At 35.5% G+C, this 23,732-nt stretch overlaps 1 protein-coding gene across 2 annotated transcripts in view; it reads right to left on the minus strand.

Moving 5' to 3' along the window:
• The window catches only part of MMRN1 (multimerin 1), a 70,289-nt gene that overhangs the window by 36,151 nt on the left and 10,406 nt on the right, over positions 1-23,732 (minus strand). For both annotated transcript variants that reach the window (XM_006930965.5, XM_045056097.1), the window contains 2 exons: positions 9,246-9,365; positions 6,168-6,274 (listed from right to left, as the gene is read on the minus strand). In XM_006930965.5, coding sequence (XP_006931027.3) covers positions 6,168-6,274; positions 9,246-9,365 — 227 coding nt within the window. The remainder of the gene's footprint in view (positions 1-6,167; positions 6,275-9,245; positions 9,366-23,732) is intronic.

The following is a 23,732-nucleotide window of genomic DNA, read 5'->3' on the forward strand; positions in this document are numbered from 1 at the left end:
GAGTTATCTGTTTGAATATGGCCCTGCACCTTCATCCATCCTCAGAATCAAGAGACAGATTGGTTTGGTGCTCATGATCCTGGAGTGGGGTCACTGCAATAAAAATCACAAAGGCAATTGATAAACAGTTCATTTCTAGGGGTTCAAAATCTTTGCTAAAGGTTAATTATAAATAGTAAAGTGTTATTTTAAATTGTTTTATTACATTCTAATGAAGTCAGCTTTATCTCCATGGGTATTACATGTGACATATTTAATGTGGAGATTATAGCATTACTTCACCCAGTATCCTTCCTCATTTGAGAAGGATTGGTAAATTAGAAAATCACACACACACACACACACACACACACACACACACACTTCTACAGGAGGAAGTAGAGGGCATTTTAAGTCTTCTAGGGTCATATCTGACTGGAGTTTCTTCATTAAATCATAGTTCTCTCTGTGCCGCCTGGTCCAGGCAAGATCCTAAATGTGCAAGAAATAAAAACAATTCTGGATAAAAGATAAAGGGAGAAAGAATAGAAAGGAGGTAAATGAAAAGCACTCATGTCTGATTTTCTATTGTCTTTAGGGTCAAAAGTATTTCAGATAAACATCATTCATGCAATCTGGAAAAATGCTATTAATTCCATTGTAAGTAAAGAAATAGAAAGTGACAACTAGAGAAAGTCAGCAGATTAGAAATAAAAACTAAAGATTCAAGAAAAAAAACTCTAGAATCAGTGACAAATAGAAGAGAAAGCAAATAAAACTGTCAGAGAGAGAGAGAAAAAAAGAAAGCTATTGAAAGGGACAGAGAATAATACACAGAAGTATCAAATGAAAGTCTTTAGTTCTCTTTCATACTGATGTTTGGTAATTCACCCCCCATTATATGAAAACATATGTGAAATAAGAAAAATTAAACGTTCTCCATATATTTGAGAAGTTTTAAGATTTGAAAGAATATGTAATTGGAAAAATACTTTAAATATTAAATGACAAAAACTAATGTGATTGTGTGTGTGCGTATGCATGTGAAACTTTCCATTTGCTTTCAGCTATAATTATTTTTAAATTAATTGCTTAAAAGGAACTAGGTGAGGAAATTGTACTCATAAAAGAAACAACTATTAACCATTGCACAAAGATCCTTGAGATCTGATTGTCATGTGAACCTCTTTTCTCTGGAATTCATTGGATTGGGTCCCTGCCAAGACTGTTAAAAACTTGAAATGCCTGTTTAACAAATTCAGTGCTTTATGTTATCTTTTCCTAGCTCTGTTTGTTGACTGGAGTTCAATGCCTGCATTCATCCCAGTTGATTTCATAGGATTTAGCCCAGGGAGAACGCTGATAGGGTCTCTCGCAAGTGGAGTCAGTTACTTTCCTGTGATTGATGCTCTTTTATTTTTCCATGTAGCAATCTTTCTGTCTTCCCAAATGTATTCCCTACCACAAGGACTGCTATGAATTCTAGGTTTCCCAGGCAATCTTATCTTATCTTGCACTTCAGCACAGACCTTTGCTTTGTTCTATAGGGTGGATTTCTAAGTCTCTTTTTCTTGGTCCTTTCTGAGAGATAGGTGCTAGGACAGAAGGACATTTATTTAAGTCAAACAACTTTTAAAGAGCTTTATCACTTCAGATTTAAAAAAAAAAAGCAATATGGGGGCATCTGGGTGGCTCAGTAAGTTAAGCTTCTGACTTCGGTTCAGATCATGATCTCACATTTTGTGGGTTCGAGCCCCACATTAGGCTCTGTGCTGACAGCTCAGAGCCTGGAGCATGCTTTGGATTCTGTGTATCCTTCTCTCTCTGCCCCTCCCCCTCTTGTGCTCTCTCTTGCTGTCTCTCAAAAATAAATAAACATTTAAAAATAAATTAATGAAAATTCAATATATTTAAGAAATCAGATTCCTTTTTTCCCCTTCCCTTCCCTTCCCTTTCCTTCCCTTTCCATTCTCCTCTGATTCCCCCACTCCTCTTCCTCCTTCTATTAGACAGGTGTTATCTATATTTTGTTTTTCTTCCAGACCTTTGAGGCTTATGGAGGAAGTCATTAATGGCAATTCAGTAATGAGGAAGCTTGCTCTTAGTACCAGAAAGCTTCCTATGTGACAAGACCAGTTTCTGGCTGATCCTGTGACATCAGGTGAATGCTTATTTGGTGATATTCAATACATATATAAACATTTACTGACATTTGGTAGTTAAATCAAAGAAAGCAATTGGTGCAACAAAGACTTAAGGTACATGGTGACTTTTGACTAAATGTATCATAATTGAGCAAGATGCTTATAGGAGATAATGTTCTTTCTTAAAGGGGAAAGCATTAATCCCCACTAGGATGAATTAGATATGCAAGTATATAAGGAAATATAGGGACTTTTTTCTGTTTAGGTATTTATATTAATTGAAGTAATATCTTAAAATAGTTTTACTGGAGAAGTCCCATATTTAAAATGCTGGTTATAATAGCTTATAAAATTTATTGAACTATCTCACAACATTTATAAAATGAAATATTTTTATATATTCATAACAAATGGCAGAGGTCAATTTATTTCAATAACTGCATAATTGTATTTTTCAGCATTTGTAATATCTGTGGTACGTATTATAAAACATAATTTTATAAAATACCTTTTTCCTACATAAAGGATCTGACTAGAGCTGACTGGATTTTTTCTTAAACAGATTTACAAAGAAGCTTTTCTTTCCTCCTCTCTAATCTAACATTATTTGAACTTAAATTCCCGTCTTTTGTGTCATTAGAGCAAGCCACAATTTCCTTGTTCTACTTCAGAACATTTTAGAGACATCTACTGGAAAAGCACATTATTGCAAATTTTATATAAATGGTTTAAAAAGTATATTTTTGCTGACATTCTGAAAAAATGTCTTGGATCCCATCACAAAATTAGGTCCCTTTCTGAAGACAAACTCTTTGATCCTCAAAAAAGTATAACAAACGTAAAATAAATCAAAACTATTGCCTTGCTCTTTGACTTAATGCATCTACCTTTTTTCCCTAAAAATTTCTATTCATTTACGCTTTTAAAAAATTGTTTTCCTCTTGATAGTATGACTAATATTATTAATAATCTAATCTAGAACTTTTTTTTTTTTACCACATTTTTGATTATCGAAATTGTAGCAAAATGAGCATGCGTAGAGGCTTAGTCATATTATAGGCAGCATATGGTAGAATAAGACAACGGGAAGAATTGCCTCATTGATTTTGAATCACGGCATGCCTTTCTTTTTTTCAAACATTTTTAATGTGGGGCGCCTGGGTGGCTCAGTCGGTTGAGTGTCCAACTTCAGCTCAGGTCATGATCTCGCACTCTGTGGGTTCGGGCCCCGCGTTGGGCTCTGTGCTGGCAGCTGGGAGCCTGGAGCCTGCTTCGAATTCTGGGTCTCCCTCTCTCTCTGCCCCTCCCCTACTCATGCTCTGTCTCTGTCTCTGTCTGTCTGTCTCTCTCTGTCAAAAATAAATACACATTAAAAAAATTAAAAAAAAATTTTTGATGTGTATTTATTTTTTGAGAGAGAGGGAGGGATTGAACCCACCTATGGCAAGATCATGACCTGAGCTGAAGTCAGATGCTTAACTGACTGAGCCACCCAGGCACCCCACAATACCCCTTTCTAACAGGTTGGAAGTGAAGCTATAAAAGGGTAGGAGGAGAAAGAAAAAGAGAAAAAGGTATAGAAGTGGAGGAGGAGAAATAAAAGAGAGTACAGTTGCTAGCTGTTCCATTTTATTCCTGACTGATGGATCTTCCCTATACATTTAAAAATATCTCCCTACTGCAATCTAAATGAAAAAGAAATTGTTGTTTTTGTATTATGAAGTTTATTTTATTTGTGGGGATGAAACTTTTGGGGAAGTAGGGATTTGTAAAATTTACGTATTTTCTATGGATAGAATAATCTGATGTGAAGGACTAGCACTGAAGTAATTATCACAGTAGCTACATGGGAAGGTTATTCTAAACCCTTGCAGGCTCTGAAGACATTTAAAGAATGGATGAGCCACACTGATTATTCTTGCCATATTTGGGGCTGCTTGTTAAATGAGATAGCGTGGAGAGTGTTGTCAAAGGAAACCTGACATTTTTTTCTTCCGTATAAGAATAAGAGACTATTGGCACATACATAAAGTGTGATAAGAAGAGGGAGAGTTGGAATGTAGTGGCGGAGAAATCAGAAGGGAAAAATGTGTTTAAAAAAAAAAAGGAAACAAAGAAAAGAAGACAGGAAGGAAGGAAGAAACCCAGGATAGATGAGATAATGAAGATTGATTCAAGGGACAAAGGGACACAGTAGTTCTTGATACTATCAGTGCATCAACTGCACTAATAAAAAATTGAACTGCTTTTATATACTGCAATATAAGTGAAGAGAAGGATGGTCAGAGTATCATAGGGAGCAAGAGTAGGGGTTTTTGGAATCACAGTCATATTGAATTGATTGTATGACATGACACAATGGGCATATCCGCCATCGGAAAATTATTCCTATCATAGATTTCAGTAGAAAGATGACCTTTCCACAACAGCTTAATCAGCAGATGCTTGAACTATGAGTAGTTCTAATTATAGTATTGTAACAGAAGGTCATAGTCAGGTCTGTTCTGGGACATTTTGGTTAATGAAGATTCAAGATAACAATTTGTAAGTCTAGTATTAAAAATATCCACAGGTGGCTTCCAGTTAGAACATGAGATGTCATTAAACAATCAAAGCAACAACAGTTCTTATCAGCTGCAGCCCATGACATTCTTTGACATAAAGACTTTGCTTTCTGTCACATATCGACATTCAGTCCCCTATGTGCAATAGGGTGTGTAATGACATTCTAAATTTCTAGAAAGGTATAATGTGAACTAACCCTTCTCTAAGAAATAATAAGGAATCGATATTCCTAAGATACCCTTCTTCATAGAAGAAGGGAAATGTAAAAACTACTGTTAGACTTTATAAATATAATTCTAAATATTGTTCAGAACTTTTAACCATCTGCCATTTATAGATTAAAAACAAATATGTTTTACCATATTTGTGCACCTCGCAGAAATCAGGGATCATTTGAAAGCAGCATGATATTTGGACTTCTTTAGAATATGCTAAATTGCCCCGTTTTTAAATACGTTTTGTATAGATGATATTTTATTTAAAAGTTTATTTTACTTGATTATAAATGAAGTACATATTCATATTATACCCTGAAAATGTATTAAATTTTTATATCATCTCTGAAATTCAGGCCAGACCCAGAACAAATAGCCTTATAGTCAAATCCGCCTACAGATTCTCACCGGGTGGGCTGGAAAAACCATACATAATATCCCTAGCAAAACTGCAAGTTTCCTAGAGCTTTTTGTATTACAACTTCCTTTTTTCAAAATGTGAATCATAATGGTTTCTCCACACTTACATTAATTTTTAATCACAGTCTCTCATGCTGCTGATTGAATTCCTCACCACTGCTAATGGTCTTTCTCGTAATATTTATTCATTTAAAATACATATGCCGATGCCGTATCTTATTTTTCAAGGCTTTTGGCTGTTTTAAAGCCAAAAGCAAAATAATAGCCACATGGATGTTAGGCCACGGCAGGTTACCATGTGTTTGATTAGCCTTGCCACCAGAAAATCCTTAAAATTAAAGTTGATAAAATGGCTCTATGAGGATTTAAGGGGAAAAAACCCACAATTATTCATGCCTATTTGTATATTCTTTAAAACTGAATTTCATTCATAGACATTATTTCAAATAATTGAACGAGAACAAAACTAGAAATTAGTTTTATTATCACATAGGGTCACTTCTAATGATTATTTAAAAGTATAAAATTAGGATTTCCGATATTTAAATAAGGCATGTCTCCACAGCATACAGTTAAGAAAAAGTGAATAATCAGATCTCCACTTACTCATGCCATAAAACTACCATAACAATATAAGAATATATAAGATATCTCATTAAGAGATTTAGGGTGCTAAACTCAGTACTAAGGAAGCTCTAGAGAGGTAACAGTTTTAATGATTTGGTTACATGTTAATTAACTTAGGTTCAAAAGGGAAAATACAACTCTTCACTGGAATCAGTTGCTTATTCTTCAGAAGTTTTATGCTTCTAATTGTTATTATAAAATTACTATTAGAATATACCTTTTAGCTGACATTTTGCTCCACTGAATCCAGGACAGCACTTCCATTCCAATGAAGTAACGATTTTATGTTGCATCCTGTAGACGGGATTTGGGATCTTCTGAGATCTGTAGAGGAGAGGAAGTATTTGTCTCTCATTAAATTATCAGTTGGGATTGTTAAAGTATTGGAGACATTGCCCCAAATATAATAAGCATTCAATAAATGGTATCTGTTATTGTTAATACTATAATCCTCATCATCAATATTATTGTTAAACTTAGATTTGTTTAAATACATTCTAAAAAGTATTAAGACTTCTGCTGTTGGGGATTTTAAGTTTATACCTATCGTTACATCTTCTACACATAGTAGAACATTTCCCTTGATAATTCTTTTAACTAAAGCAATGTTAAAACTTATTTAATTTTTTTTTTAACGTTTATTTATTTTTGAGAGAGAGACAAACAGCGTGTGAGCAGGGGAGGGGCAAAGAGACAAGGAGACACAGAATCCCAAGCAGGCTCCAGGCTCTGAGCTGTCAGCACAGAGCCCGATGCGAGGCTCCAACCCACAACCCTGCAAGATCGTGACCTGAAACAGTCAGAAGCTCAACTGACTGAACCACCCAGGTGTCCCTAAAACTTATTTTAAGGAGTACCTGGGTGGCTCAGTACGTTAAACGCGGGACTCCTGGTTTTGGCTCAGGTCATGATCTCATGGTTTCATGGGTTTGAATCCCTCATCCGGCTCTACGCTGGCAGCACGGAGCCTGCTTGGGATTCTCTGTCTCCCTTTCTCTCTACCCCTCCCCCACTCGCACTGTCTCTGTCTCTCTCAAAAATAAAATAAACTTTAAAAAATTATTTTAATTCTAATTTTTAAACAGCTTATAGGATAATTTATTTTATTTCAATTTTTATTATTCCTTATATCATTATAGTTAAAAGGACTTGTTTTTTCTCAGATCAACATCAAACAACTTAAACCGTGTACCAATGATCTAACTGAAATTATAGAAACCACTATGATTTTTAACCTGCACTTTCTCTTTTCTCAAGTTTTAAAAGCTTAATTTTTATTATTTCTCTCATATGGTATTTATCTCAGAGAGAGAGATGGGGTAAAGAGAAGGAGAGAAAGAGAGGGGGAGAGACAGGGAACATGAGAAAATATTTTGGAAAAGAAACTGCGCAAGGGAAATCAAGAAGTTATAACATTTTAACACGGCAATCAATAGAAATGGTGAATGGTCCTGAACTGTAGGCACTATATATATATGTAAATGTCAATCATAAATACAATTTTGTCATATTTATTCTTACCACATGATTTTAATATTTAGCTAATACTTATCAAGCAGGTCTATAAAATGGGTATATATTATCTTGTTTAATTTTATTCTATTTGGAAAATATTATTATTCTGATGTGCTGATGAGGAGCCTGAGGAAGAGAGAGATGAAAAAACTTGCTCAAAGTCTCGTATCTAAAAGTGATCCAGGTGGGATATTATTCCATGCTGCATGGGTTAGCCTCCACTGTTATTATCTAGAAGTTTGTCCCATGCAGCTTTGTGGAGACAATGGTCAATTTCATGGGTAAACCCTGATCATGTGGAAGAAAATGTATTATAAACCGACTGGGCTTTAGGAAACTTGCTGTGATGTGAAGGGTAATTCACTATGTGTGAGGTTGTTCCTCAATTTTAAAATGAGCTGTAAGATTCTTTCCATCTCAAAAAAATAGGCTAATCATTTGTCTGTGTTTATTCCAGTGAATTGTATTCAGTAAATAAAACTCTGTCCAGTGAACTATCTCCAGTCCAATAGTTAAATCCAAACAGAAAGGACAGCTGTTTGGAAAAGGACTCTTGAGAGTTTATTAGGATGAATCCACACAGTTGGTTGCATTATTATAGGAGTAAATGTCCCTGCTTTAGCAAACTGGATCCCTGGTATATGTGGCTCAGGCATAATAAAAGAAAAGTAACAAACATTGCATATATACTGAAATAGTGAATGAATGGAGAGACTCATTCAAAGGTAAAGAAAGATAAGAGATGAGAATAAAGATATACATTTCTGGTTTGTTTAAAGAGAGAGAGAAAAAAAACTCACCTTGAACTCAGAAGGGCAGTATAATGGGGGTTACTGTGGTAATATTTTCATTACTGAAGAATTAACAATGCATTCTTTGTTTCTCATGTCGGCAAGGAAATTGCCACAAAGGGAGTAAACTGAAAGCAGAACTGGAGCTCAGCTCTCCTAAATCCCTAAGATGTGCTTTGCTCTCTGGACCATGAACCTTAGCTATTCCTCTGGGGAGTAAGAAACACCTTGATTTTACAATCCTTACTGTGCACTGTTCCAGATTGCCAATGTGTCAGATTCATTGCCTGAGTTATTTGTATGACAATTTGCATAACATGAGCCATCATGGCCTGAATAATAATTTTAGTTTTTATTTCAGGGTCTTCTGAAACACTCTCAGATAAGCTACTGTGACTGTACGAATTCAGAGCACTTATCAATTACTCAGCCCCACATTTGAGGACAATTTTTTAATGTCCTAAATAGATTTTTTAAAAAATGAAAATTAAATAACATGAATCATTAAAATACACATGTAAAGAAAGGCCCTCCTCAGCCGTTTTATTGTGCATAATCTCAATTAGTGGCTTGCCAAATTACAGACTTCTCTCTGACCTGGTAGGAAAGGGAAATTATCAATAAAATTTTAGAACTGTATATGAATTTCATAAGAATTAAAAGACAGGATTATTGGTCAGGTTATAGAATAAAAATAATAGTAATAGTAAAAATGGAAATAAGCATGAGAATTAACATTTATTGAAGACTCTGTCAGTAGGCTAAGGTTATTACTGCATTGTCTCACATATTCTAAAAACTCCCAATGAGGCATGTATTATTAGTATCTGCATTTTAACTTACCCAAGATCATGCATCTCATTTAATGTAATGACCCTACTCTGACCTTATTATACTTATGTACCTGGGATGATTAGCTTTCTCTACATATTCCAGGACATACATGAATATAGCACAAGCAGTGGCTATTTTCAAACAATATCACATACCTCTGAGGACAGGATCTCCCGGTTGAGCCACAAGGCCCTCTCCCATTTGGAAGATAAGTGACTTGGTTGTCTAGTATCACTGTGGGTGATAATCTGGTATGTACATAAGCACACCAATTCCTAAGGAAGAGAGAATTTTTGTTAGAAAAAAATCATTGTGATCACTGTGAAAAAATTATTTTCACAGACCTCTGTCTACGGCTGCAAGTATTATGGAGTGGATACTTTGTACATATGAAAAGTAAAGAAACACTACAAGATCAAAGTAAATTGAGAATAAATAAGACTTAAAACCAGAATCTGTATGTTCATTTGTAAGCTGTCAAAATAGAAGATTGCCCTTATGTCAAATATCAATATATTTTTTTAATGTTTATTTATTTTTGAGACAGGAGAGACAGAGCATGAGCAGGGGAGAGACAGAGAGAGACTGAGAGGGAGACACAGAATCAGAAGAAGTTTCCAGGCTCTGAGCTGTTAGTACAGAGCCTGATGCGGGGCTCGAACTCACAAGCTGTGAGATCATGACCTGGGCTGAAGTCGGATGCTCAACCAACTGAGCCATCCAGGCACCCCTGTCAAATATCAATATTAGTACTTAGATTGGAGACTCAAAACTAGGCCCATTAATTCTGGTGAACAATGTGCAGTAAGACAAAAGCAAAAAAATACATGCTGTAATAATCAAAAAGAGGAAAAAAAAACCTGTTAATAGGAGCAGATGATATGATTGTGAATAAAGAGAATATGAGTCTAGATGCAAATGATTATAAGAGTTCAGCTATGTAGTTAAAATTCATATAAATTTTTTATAACTAATAAAAAGTATGGCCACATAGTTAAGATCAGTTACAGACAGTTCAATGTACCAAAAAAAAATTTAAAAAGATACTATTTACAACAGCAAAAATACCATTATTTTTATTAAATCCAACAAAAGAAGTGTAAGACTTAATATGTATAACTTTTAAGCTTTATTGAAAAGCCTGAAAGAAAATCCAATAAATACTATTAATGGATGGGAAGAGTCAATTTAAATACATCGATTCTCCTCAAGTTAATCTACAGATTTAGTGCACTTTTGAATCAAACCTTAATTTGATACAAGTTTAATAAGCTTATTCTATTGTTTATGTAATAAACTAAAAATATGAATTTTAGAAATTTCTGGCTCTGGCCATAACAGAGCATCAGATGTACTTTCCCTTGGTAAAAAAAAAAAAAAAAAAAAAAAAAAAAAAAAAAAAAAAAAAAAAAAAAAAAAAATCTATAAAGCTGGACAAGCTATATAAAGCAATAATTTTTAGAAGTTGAACAACAGACAACTCAGTGATGTTATTTTTTGAGAAAAGAGGACAACATGATGTGAATTCCATACCGACTCTAATTTTCTGCCTGCAAACAATTTTCAAACTGCATCACAAAGGGGTGGGCCCCAAAGACAGAGAAAGCACTGGGTGAATGAAACAGAGATCTGAGTTTGGGGCTGCTGAGATGGTTAGAATATGTGGATAAAGTGAATAAAATGAGGATGAATGACAGTGATGCCATTTTTTTGTGTTTTGTTTTGTTTTTCTCTTTATTTTTATTTTTTTTTAATATGAAATTTATTGTCACATTGGTTTCCATACAACATCCAGTGCTCATCCCAACAGGTGCCTTCCTCAATGACCATCATTCACCCTCCCATCCTTCCCACCCCCCATCAACCCTCAGTTTATTCTCAGTTTTTAAGAGTCTCTTATGGTTTGGCTCTCTCCCTAACTTTTTTTTTTTCCTTCCCTTCCCCTCCCCCATGGTCTTCAGTTGAGTTTCTCAGGATCCACAGATGAGTGAAAACATATGGTATCTGTCTTTCTCTGCCTGACTTATTTCACTTAGCATAGCACTCTCCAGTTCTGTCCACGTTGCTACAAATGGCCAGATTTCATTCTTTCTCATTGCCAAGTAGCATTCCATTGTATATATAAAACACATCTTTTTTATCCATTCGCAGTTGATGGACATTTAGGCTCTTTCCATAATTTGACTATTGTTGAAAGTGCTGCTATAAACATTGGGGTACAAGTGCCCCTATGCATCAGCACTCCTGTATCCCTTGAGCAAATTCCTGGCAGTGCTATTGCTGGGTCATAGGGTAGATCTGTTTTTGATTTTCTGACGAACCTCCACACTGTTTTCCACAGTGGCTGCACCAGTCTGCATTCCTACCAACAGTGCAAAAGGGTTCCCGTTTCTCCTATCCTCTCCAGCGTCTATAGTCTCACGATTTGTTCATTTTAGCCACTCTGACTGGCGTGAGGTGATATCTCAGTGTGGTTTTGATTGGTATTTCCCTGATGAGGAGTGATGTTGAGCATCTTTTCATGTGCCTGTTGGCCATCTGGATGTCTTCTTTACAGAAGTGTCTATTCATGTTTTCTGCCCATTTCTTCACTGGATTATTTGTTTTCCGGGTGTGGAATTGGTGAGTTCCTTATAGATTTTGGATACTAGCCCTTTGTCCGATATGTCGTTTGCAAATATCTTTTCCCATTCCGTTGGTTGCCATTTAGTTTTGTTGATTGTTTCCTTTGCAGTGCAGAAGATTTTTATCTTCCTGAGGTCCCAGTAGTTCATTTTTGCTTTTAATTCCCTTGCCATTGGAGATGTGTCAAGTAAGAAATTGCTACGACTGAGGTCAGAGTGGTCTTTTCCTGCTTTCTCCTCTAGGGTTTTGATGATTTCCTGTCTCACATTCAGGTCCTTTATCTATTTTGAGTTTATTTTTGTGAATGGTGTAAGTGGTCTAGTTTCATTCTTCTGCATGTTGCTGTCCAGTTCTCCCAGCACCATTTGTTAAAGAGACTGTCTTTTTTCCATTGGATATTCTTTCCTGCTTTTTCAAAGATTGGTTGGCCATACTTTTTTGGGTCCAGTTCTGGAGTCTCTATTCTATTCCATTGTTCTATGTGTCTGTTTTTGTGCCAATACCATGCTGTCTTAATGATTTGTAGTAGAGGCTAAAGTCTGGGATTGTGATGCCTTCCACTTTGGTCTTCTTCAATATTACTTTGGCTATTTGAGGTCTTTTGTGGTTCCATACAAATTTTAGGATTGCTTGTTCTAGCTTTGAGAAGAAAGCTGGTGCAATTTTGGTTGGGATTGCATTGAATGTGTAGATTGCTTTGGGTAGTATTGACATTTTAATAATATTTATTCTTCCAATCCATGAGCATGGAATGTTTTCCCATTTCTTTGTATCTTCTTCAATTTCCTTCATAAGCTTTCTATAGTTTTCAGCATACATATCTTTTACATCTTTGGTTAGGTTTATTCCTAGGTATTTTATGCCTCTTGGTGCAATTGTGAATGGGATCAGTTTCTTTACTTGTCTTTCTGTTGATTCATTATTAGTGTATAAGAATGAGACTGATATCTGTACATTAATTTTGTATCCTGCGACCTGGCTGAACTCATGTATCAGCTCTAGCAGACTTCTGGTGGAGTCTATCGGGTTTTCCATGTATAGTATCATGTCATCTGCAAAAAGTGAAAGGTTGGCTTCATCTTTGTCAATTTTTATGCCTTTGCTTTCCCTTTGTTGTCTGGTTGCTGATGCTAGCACTTCCAACACTATGTTAAGCAACAGCATTGAGAATGGACATCCCTGTTGTATTCCTGATCTCAGGAGGAAAGCTCTCAGTTTTTCCTCATTGAGGATGATATTAGCTGTGGGCTCTTCAGAAATGATTTTTATGACGGTTAAGTATGTTCCTCTATCCCGACTTTCTCAAGGGTTTTTAATAAGAAAGAATGCTGAATTTTGTCAGATGCTTTTGCTGCGTCGATTGACAGGATCATATGGTTCTTTAATTTTCTTTTATTAATGTGATGTATCGCATTGATTAATTTGCGAATGTTGAACCAGCCGTGCATCCCAGGAATGAATCCCACTTGATCATGGTAAATAATTCTTTTTATATGCTGTTGAATTTGATTTGCTAGTATCTTATTGAGAATTTTTGCATCCATATTCATCAGGGATATTGGCCTGTAGTTCTCTTTTTCTACTGGGTCTCTGGTTTAGGAATCAAAGTAATACTGGCTTCATAGAATGAGTCTGAAAGTTTTCCTTCCCTTTCTATTTTTTAGAACAGCTTGAGAAAGATAGGTATTAACTCTACTTTAAACATCTGGTAGAACTCCCCTGGGAAGCCATCTGGTCCTGGACTCTTATTTGTTGGGAGTTTTTTGATAACTGATTCAATTTCTTTGCTGTTTATGGGTCTGTTCAAATTTCCTATTTCTTCCTTGTTTGGGTTTTGGAAGTGTGTGGATGTTTAGGAATTTGTCCATTCCTTCCACGTTGTCCAGTTTGTTGGCATAAAATATTTCATAGTATTCCCTGATATTTGCCTGTATTTCTGAGGAATTGTTTGTAACAATTCCATTTTCATTCATGATTTTATCTATTCCAGTCTTCTCCCTTCTCTTTTTGAGAAGCCTGGCTAGAGGTTTATCAATTTTGTTTATTTTTTCAAAAAACCAACTCTTGGTTTCGTTGATCTGCTCTACAGTTTTTTTAGATTCTATATTGTTTATTTCTGCTCTGATATTTATTATTTTTCTTCTTCTGCTGGGGTTGGGGTGTCTTTGCTGTTCTGCTTCTATTTCCTTTAGGTGTGCTGTTAGATTTTGTATTTGGGATTTTTCTTGTTTCTTGAGATAGGCCTGGATTGCAATATATTTTCCTCTCAGGACTGCCTTCACTGCCTCCCAAAGCATTTGGATTGTTGTATTTTCATTTTCATTTGTTTCCATATATTTTTTTAATTTCTTCTCTAATTGCCTGGTTGACCCATTCATTCTTTAATAGGATGTTCTTTAACCTCCTTTGAAGGTTTCCAGACTTTTTCCTGGGGCTGATTTCAAGTTTCATAGCATTGTGGTCTGAATGTGCATGGTATGATCTCAATAATTTTATACTTATGAAGGGCTGTTTTGTTACCCAGTATGTGATCTATCTTGGAGAATGTTCCATGTGCACTCGAGAAAAAAGTACATTCTGTTACTTTGGGATGCAGAGTTCTAAATATATCTGTCAAGTCCATCTGATCCAATGTATCATTCAGGGCCCTTGTTTATTTATTTATTCTGTGTCTAGATGATCTATCCATTGTTGTAAGTGGGGTATTAAAGTCCCCTGCAATTACCACATTCTTATCAATAAGGTTATTTATGTTTGTGATTGTTTTATGTATTTGGGGCTCATGTATTTGACACATAGACATTTATAATTGTTAGCTCTTCCTGATGTATAGACCCTATAATTATTATATAATGCCCTTCTTCATCTCTTGTTACAGCCTTTAATTTAAAGTCTAGTTTGATATAACTATGGCTACTCCAGCTTTCTTTTGACTTCCAGTAGCATGATAGACAGCTCTCCATCCCCTCACTTTCAATCTGAAGGTGTCCTCGGGTCAAAAATGAGTCCCTTGTAGACACCAAATAGACGGGTCTTGTTTTTTTATCCATTCTGATACTCTATATCTTTTGGTTGGAGCATTTAGTCCATTGACATTCAATGTGATTATAGAAAGATATGGGTTTAGAGTCATTGTGATGTCTGTAGGTTTCATGCTTGTAGTGATGTCTCTGGTACTTTGTGGTCCTTTCAACACTCACAGAATCCTCCTTAGGATCTCTTGTAGGGCTGGTTTAGTGGTGATGAATTCCTTCAGTTTTTGTTTGTTTGGGAAGACCTTTATCTCTCCTTCTATTCTGAATGACAGACTTGCTGGATAAAGGATTCTCAGCTGCATATTTTTTCTGTTCATCACATTGAGGAAATCTGCCATTCCTTTCTGGCCTGCCAAGTTTCAGTAGATAGGTCTGCCACTAGTCCTGTGGGTCTCCCTTTATAAGTTAGAGTGTGTTTATTCCTAGCTGCTTTCAGAATTTTCTCTTTATCCTTGTATTTTTCCAGTTTCACTATGATATGTCGTACAGAAGATTGATTTAAGTTACATCTGAAGGGAGTTCTCTGTGCCTCTTGGATTTTAATACCTGTTTCCTTCCCCAGATCAGGGAAGTTCTCAGCTATGATTTGTTCAAGTACACCTTCAGCCCCTTTCTATGTCTTTTCTTCTGAAATTCCTATGATACAGATATCATTCTGTTTGATTGCATCACTTAGTTCTATGGATTTAGTTCTCTTAATACTCCTGGATTTTTTTATCTGTCTTTTTCTTAGCTTCCTCTTTTTCTATAATTGTATCTTCTAATTCACCTATTCTCTCCTCTGCCTCTTCAATCTGTCTATGGCCACCTCCATTTTATTTTGCACCTCATTTATAGCATTTTTTAGCTCCTCATGACTATTTCTTAGTCCCTTGATCTCTGTAGCAATAGATTCTCTGCTGTCCTCTATGCTTTTTCAAGCCCAGCAATTAATTTTATGACTATTATTGTTAATTCTTGTTCCGTTATATTGTAAATCGTTTTTGATCAATTTGTTAGCTGTTGCTACTTCCTGGAGTTTCTTTTGAGGAGAAAGCTTCCGTTTCATCATTTTGGGTAGTCTCTGAGGTGGCTCCAAACTGCAGGACACTTGCTCTGTGCTGTGCAGAGTAACTTGTGTTGGTGAGTGGGGCCACAACCAGACCCGATGTCTGCCTCCAGCCCACTGCTGGGGCCACAGTCAGACTGGTGTGTACCTTATCTCCCCCTCTCCCAGGGGCAGGACTCACTGTGGAGTGGTGTGGCCCTTGTCTGGGCTACTTACACACTGCCAGGCTTGTGGTGCTGCTTCGATGGGATCTGGCGTATTAGCTGGGGTGGATCTGCAAGGTGCACAGGGGCAAGAGGGGCAGACTCAGCTCGCTTTGCTGTTGGTGTCCCCTGCAGGAGGGGCCCTGCAGCATCAGGATGGAGGCAGGCCGGTCAGAGGAATGGATCCACAGAAGTACAGCATTGGGCGTTTGCACAGTATAAGCAAGTTCGGTAAGTGGAACTGGTTCCCTTTGGAGTTTCGGCGCCTCTCTGCCCTTCCTACCCTCTTCCGTGGGCCTCTTGTCTACGCTTGGCTCAAGAGAGTCCTCTGCTAGACTTCTGGCAGGTTTCTGGGTTATTTAGGCAGATGTGGGTGGAATCTAAACAATCATCAGGAGGAGGTGAACCCAGCGTCCTGCTATGCTGCCATCTTCCCCTCCTCTCCCAGAGATGCCATTTTAAAAGTCAACATAGGGATCCTCTTAAATCTTGGGTTGAATACCACGCAGTGCTTGCAAAGCATAGTTTTTTCCAAGGCCACCAGTGAACAACTATTAGAAAGCTTCATGAGCTGGACAGAGATTTCAGATTTTACCCAGTTGTGGAGAATTCTGACCAGCCAAAGAGAATAGTTCTCATTAAACATCTGAGCATTTGTCTGAACCTAACAAAGACTGCATCCAGGAGAGTAAGGATAATCTAGACACACTCTCACAAAGCCTTGAAAAAAAATCCTTGATATAAATAACTCCATGTCAGAACAGAGGTCAATGCTCTTTAATGGAAGACAACAAAATCTGTTCATAACATATCAGCCCAGCATAAAAAAATGAACAACAACAAAAACTAGGCATCTAGGACCAATACGTGAGTAAAAATCCAATGAACAAAGACAATAAAACAGAGATGGCATAGATGTTGAATTAGTAACCAATGACTAAAATAGCTATTTAAACCTATTCGAGATTGTAAAAGACAAAATGACCATAGTGAATAAATCATTGCAAATCTCAAAAAACCCATTAAATAGAACAAAAATACACAAGATATGAATAAAAATGAACTAGATTGGGTTTAACAGACATTGGGACCCTAGACATTAACATCAATGTACTTGGAGGCAGAACACAGGAAACCATCCAAACTGAAGTACAGAGGGAAAAATATTAAAACATAAATGAACAGAAACTCAAGTGGTCTAAAATATATGTGGTTAGATTTCTTATGCAAATCCACTGACTATCCTAAATACAGAGAATGACTAAATTCAACAGAAGCAGTTAAATAGTGTGTCAAATAAACACTGGCTGCACGATGGTTGAGTATTGTGTGTATGAGGCAGGAAAAAAGTACCGTCATCTATACATACTCCGGGCTTTGGAAAAAAAAAATGGTAGATAGATAATAGATAGGTAGTAGATACATACATAGATAATAGATGATAGATATAGATATCGCTTATGAGGATAAATCACAGCGTTGCCTGCAGAGATCTTTTAAATTTCTAAATAGTAAAACAATCTCATGACTAAAAGAGTTGAGTAGGCAAAAAGCAGACCAGCAGATTGCTCATGGCCCAGAAATCTTTGATCCAGTATAAACTGAAAGAACTATCCACAGCAAAAGAGCCCCTGGTGTGACTCATAATTAGGTTTATGCTACTGATGAAATAAGCTTAAGGGATGTTAAAAATGTAAATTGAAACTTTAAAACAAAATTATTGGAAAGCATACGTTTAAAACTAGAAAATTAAGCAAGATAAAATAGTGACAGGCAGTATAAAGGCAAAAGTAATGATCCCAGACAAACATTTTGCTTAAATCTAGAAGTCCTTTTTACCTTTCCAGACTGATTATGGTGGATGGAGAGCAGTTACTTTGAAGTGTTTAGCTTTCCATGGGGTCGTAACCCTACAAATAGAAGACTGCATTTGGGATTCTCTTTAAGGGTAATAACACCGTTTCTTTTGTGCGGCAACATGTACTGAAAAAAGCTTGTATTGATTCTTTGGGTTTTCTTTTTTTTTTCTTTTTAATTTTTTTTTAAAGTTTATTCATTTTTGAGAGACAGAGAGAGACAGAGCATGAGTGGGGAAGGGGCAGAGAGAGAAGAAGACACAGAATACAAAACAGGCTCCAGGCTCCGAGCTGTCAGCACAGAGCCCAACGCAGGGCTTGAACTCACAAACCGCGAGATCATAACCTGAGCCGAAGTCGGACACTCAACAGACTGAGCCACCCAGGTGCCCCAAATCTTTGGATTTTCCAAGTTAATAGGTAAAGGTTTCTTCTAGGGAAAAGCAGGCAGCTTTGGTTATTTATGAACACCAGCCTAGCTTGCAGACCACACAGACTAGAAGGTAGAGAAAGGATTCTAGTTTGACTTACACAACTTGAAATCTTGTGGGTAAAGAATTAAGAGAAACATTCTAAATAAACAATTTATTGTACTTTTGATTGGAATGTTTTAGAAACCTAGTCTTTCAAGGAGCTAGTAAACAGACAAAATTAAAAAAACTTTTTTTCATTAACTTGTGATTTGCCATTTGAAGCATATCCTGACCAAACCATGACTCAATCACATCCATTCTTATCCTGAACCAAGAGTGGACTGAAGCAAAAAAAAGATTTATTTAAATAATGACCACAATGAATGTTTTCTTTAATAAATAAAAGACAACAATCTACCAGTTAACATTGTCCATTTATACTAGTCTTTAAAACTCAATAAATTGCTTTCCATCCTATTCATAAAAGGTTGAATGTTTAAACTTGTATACTGATAATCTGTGGCTTGAGTTGACACAATAGCATGAAAATAATAGGTCCTGAGGATATTCACGAGACATCAATAAAGCCCCCACCATAAAGTTGCCAATGGTATGTAATTTTTTCTGAGAAGTTGGAGAAGATTTATGTGTGGGGAGACTTTCTGAACAGAGGGGCCTTTATGATTTTGTTTTCTGTCATCTCCTTATTGAGATGAATTTAGGAATTCGAAGAAGAACAAGAGGAAAATGAAACCAAGCAAGACAGACATGGCTACCTCTGAAAATTAAAACATTCTCAAAGAAAGAGGATTGTTTCGTAATTCTCATATCAGCTTCCCACACCTCACCTAACATCCACCTATGCCCCCTTGGCTTGAGAATCATTCTTTACCTTGTGACTAAAGATGGCTAAGAATTACATATGATAAAAATATATACATGTATGAATGAACTCATAAATGCTTCAGGGAAAGGGCTAAGTTGCCCATGGGATTTAATTTATAGATAAAAATATTAACTAATCTTCAGAAGAGAATAATTCATTCATTCTGCCACTGATTTATCTTATGAAGAACATGTTTGTTTTAATTATAGGATGTTGATTGTGTGGAAATACATCCCAACAAAAACCTACCTGAACTGAGTGTGACCATTACTAACAGCAAAATTATGAATTTATGTACATCATTGAACAACACTAAACCCCTCAAATACATAACAATTAAATCCCCACCAAATTCAGTGATAAGTGAGATAGACATATTCTAAATATATCAAAAGTAGTCATATGTTTTTAATGGCAAGTATTTGCTACTTTTGTAAATCCAACCTGCTCATTTCTCCACTCAATAACATATGTGGTCAACGCCTTCTCTTTCTATCTCTTTCTGTCATATAAATTAGTAAAAATGAATTTATTTTAAAGGCAAGAATATATCCTAACAAGCCTAAAATTTTTGGTGTCAATAATTAGGGAGGAAAATATCAAATAAAGCCTTATTTAGTTCAATAGTCTAATTACTAAGTTCCAGAGGATAAATATGTGTTTCTAAGTTTGTAAGAAGAAGACAGATTTCAGATAAGACCACTAGTCAGGGGAAATGTTCTCCCTAGCGCACTATCCTAATTTAAGAACATCGTTAAAATATCATGAATAACAATAGCCAAAAGGTAGAAACAATCAAAGGGCCTACAGACAGATGAATGGAAAAACAAAATGTGGTATATATGTATCTATCTATCATCTGTCTATCTACAATGGAATATTATTCAGCCTTAAAAAGGAAGGGGATTCTGTCACATGCTACAATATGAATGGATGAAAAGGGAAGAGAAGGGAAAGAAAGCATTTCTCTCAGCTTCACAGCCATCATAAACACATGCTTTTCCCACCTCTGTAAGTCAGATTTGGATGGTCATTTCTGACGATGAAGGGTGGCCTCCTGAACAGATTTTCATTCTCTTTTACTCCACAAATGCAGGCAAAGGAAGAGAATATTGAATTTCCTTTTTTTTTTTTTAAGTTTATGTACTATTTTTAGAGAGAGGGGGGTGGGCAGAGAGAGAGAGGGCAGAGTCCCAAGCAGGCTCTTCGTGCTGTCAGTATGGAGCCAGATGCTGGGCTCGACCCCACAAACAGCAGGATCATGGCCTGACCAAATTCCAGAGTCAGACGCTTAATTGACTAAGCCACCCAGGTGTCCTGAAAGAGATTGCATTTCTGTGTCCAGAGTTTTGTTTCTGTGTTTTCCCTGAAGGAAGTGGAAGGGGAAGAGCAGGGGCTGGGATACCTACATAATGAAACAAAATAATAAGGAAAAACTTTTCCTGAATAGAGAGGCATGTTATGTAATTGTTGACTTATGCTGAAGCCAGACTGCCTCCTTATACATTTTGACTCTACAACTATTAGCCATTACCTTGTTCATGAAATGTGGCTTCTTCATATATACAATAAGTATAATAATATTACCTATCTTACAAGATGGTTGTGAGACCAAATGAATTAACCCTTGCTGCTGCTGCTGATTAAATGAGTCAGAGAGTTAGTAGGATTTTTTTATGAAGGGAATAGATATCTGTATATCTATTTGTATATTTATATATCTTCCAATTTTGCCTTGTATAGAGAGACATGACTCCTTTTTCACTTCTTTAATGACCTGATAAATTTATGTTAGTCACAATTATATATATATGTATATGTATATATATGTATATGTATATATCTGTATATATAATTACGTATGTATACCGGGTCAAAATAATTTCCAGAAAGCCATTACAGAACATTATCATCATTATTTATATCCATTTCATATGATGAAGCTTAGCTCTTAGATTATGTATCTATATATACTGATATCTATTAGCAGATTATATATCTATATATACTGATATATAGATATATATATAGATATATATCTGTTCAAAATGTTTCTACAGTCTTAAAAATTATAACATAAATACTTCCCAAATGTTATTAAGTCTTTATTTTTTTTAATTGAACTATAACAAGAACACCATTATGAGATTATTAATATGAGAGGCTAGAATTTACATGAGAACACCAGTCATCAATGAGAAAGTTCTCCAAAGGAAATGTACACAATATGAAAGAAGAAATAATAGAAATTGAAGGTAAGTATTTAGATTTAGTAAAAAGATTCTTTATATGTAAAACACACACGAATAAATCATTAAACTTTTGTATTTAGTTTTGGCTATTAGTCCAAAGGTAAGTTCATCTAGATACTAATCTCCTTAAGAAAATAACTTATTTTCAAACAAACAAAATTTATGTTTGTGATTCATTTTATTTTAGTGGAAGTACCTTTATATAGTCCATCTTTTTCAAAATTCTACATAATATTTAAACTTGGATAGAAGTATTAGTTTTATTAAAATATCATGTAAAACAAATTTTGAAAGGCAATCATACAAAGCTCAGATCATGGGGAATTTCTGATATTCTGATACTTTAATTTTCTGGTTAATTTAGGTTTTAAAAAGAAACTTTTCTTTTTTTTTAATTTTTTTTTAACGTTTATTTATTTTTGAGACAGAGAGAGACAGAGCATGAATGGGGGAGGGCCAGAGAGAGAGGGAGACACAGAATCCGAAGCAGGCTCCAGGCTCTGAGCCGTCAGCACAGAGCCCAATGCGGGGCTTGAACTCACGGACCATGAGATCATGACCTGAGCCGAAGTCGGCCGCCCAACCGACTGAGCCACCCAGGCGCCCCAAAAGAAACTTTTCTTTATATGCCAATGTTTGCAATTAGAGCCTTTTGTCAGGCATCATCAGTTTGCCTTCCACAGTGGACACATTACGATAAATATAATTGAGTTTTTGATGATAGATTATGGTACAGGGTCTCGGCGTCACAAATTATTGTATATATACAATATTTTCAGTGTAAAATTGTAGGAGAATGAACTGAATATGTCCCCATTCCAGGGACTGTATATGGAGTTTGCTTTTTGATCCAACCTACTTTTTAACTTTGAAAGCTAATGATAGTAAATTTTTAAGAGATACATTGAATTAGAAATGTACAACATATATACATATATAAGTAACAATTCTTAAAAGTACTTAAATATAACCTTTTTTCATAAATTTGTTTTATTTTGTCTCATTTTATTTTATTTTTTGTTTCTTTTCCCCACACTGCGACTTCAGGCCATTCAGGGACATTGTCAGCTGTTTGTATTCCAGTAGGTGTCAGGCTCTCCCAGTGTGCACACCAGAAGGCCTCAGAAAAGGCAGGCAAACAGAAGCTATGATGCTTTATTCCATACTTAATCCAGTTGCTTTTGTAAATGGACTCTTGTAGCATTTCCTCTTAAATAATGTTTAAAATAATATTTTCATACTGAAAAAACTAAAATGTGTGAAAATACAAAAATTTCTCATTTAATCACCTAGACTATATAAGCAGTTGTTAAATTCCAGCATGTATAATTCGATATGTATTTATATATTCAGTAGTAATTTAGTGAGGAAAATATCAAAGAAATGATAAAAAGGAGATGATTAATTAGAAAAAATTAAGACAAAGAATATATTGAGTATCAGTTTTCACTGGCAGTAATCTAGGAGATGCATTAATTTCCCAAGGAACTTTAAAAAATATTCTTTAACATATGGTGTGTTTCTCTTGAGAATTTTACAGCTTGTGAGAATAATTTCCTTTGGATGCTGTTAGGTTGCATAATAAGTTTGCAAAATTCACACGACATAGATTGAATGTTTGCGTCTCCCTCAAATTTATATGTTGAAATCCAAATGCCCAATATGATAATATTAGGACTGGGGCCATTGGGCGATGACAGTGTCCTCTTGATGGGATTATTGCCCTTATTAAAGAGGCCCAAAATCGAAATCTGGAAACCCAGAAAAGGGCTCTCACTTGCTCGTGCTGGCAACCTGATCTCAGACGCCCAGTTTTCAGAACTATGAGAAGTAAATTTCTGTTGTTTATAAACCACCCAGTCTGTGTTATTTTGGTATAGCAGTCTCAATGAACTGAGACAACATACAAATTTAATTGATCAGACTTTTCATATCCAGAACCTACTCGTAATTCAAAGAAATAAGCAGAAAGATGCATATTATGATAGAATTAATTTAATGGTTAGTTTTTGTAATTTTAAACATCACTTTTTAAAGTGTGGTGTTTAAAATTTTTATTTACAAGTGGTCTAGAGAAAGATTTGTAGAACTTACCATTTTAGACATTATATTAGAAATCATAATTCATTTAAAGTAAGCTACCTATTTGTACATCGAGCAAATTACATAGCTTATATAAAAAGAATAAAGTTCTAAAAGACACGTCATTAAACTCAGCAAATAAAACGTTCCTCTTGTTCAGTATTCAACTTTTTTTCCCTGTATGCCACCTTTCATTAACATTTTACCATATTTATGACCATTATGTATACAAAATAAGATAA

Source organism: Felis catus, chromosome B1 (genome assembly GCF_018350175.1).
Source record: "Felis catus isolate Fca126 chromosome B1, F.catus_Fca126_mat1.0, whole genome shotgun sequence".
Taxonomy (NCBI): Eukaryota; Metazoa; Chordata; class Mammalia; order Carnivora; family Felidae; genus Felis; species Felis catus.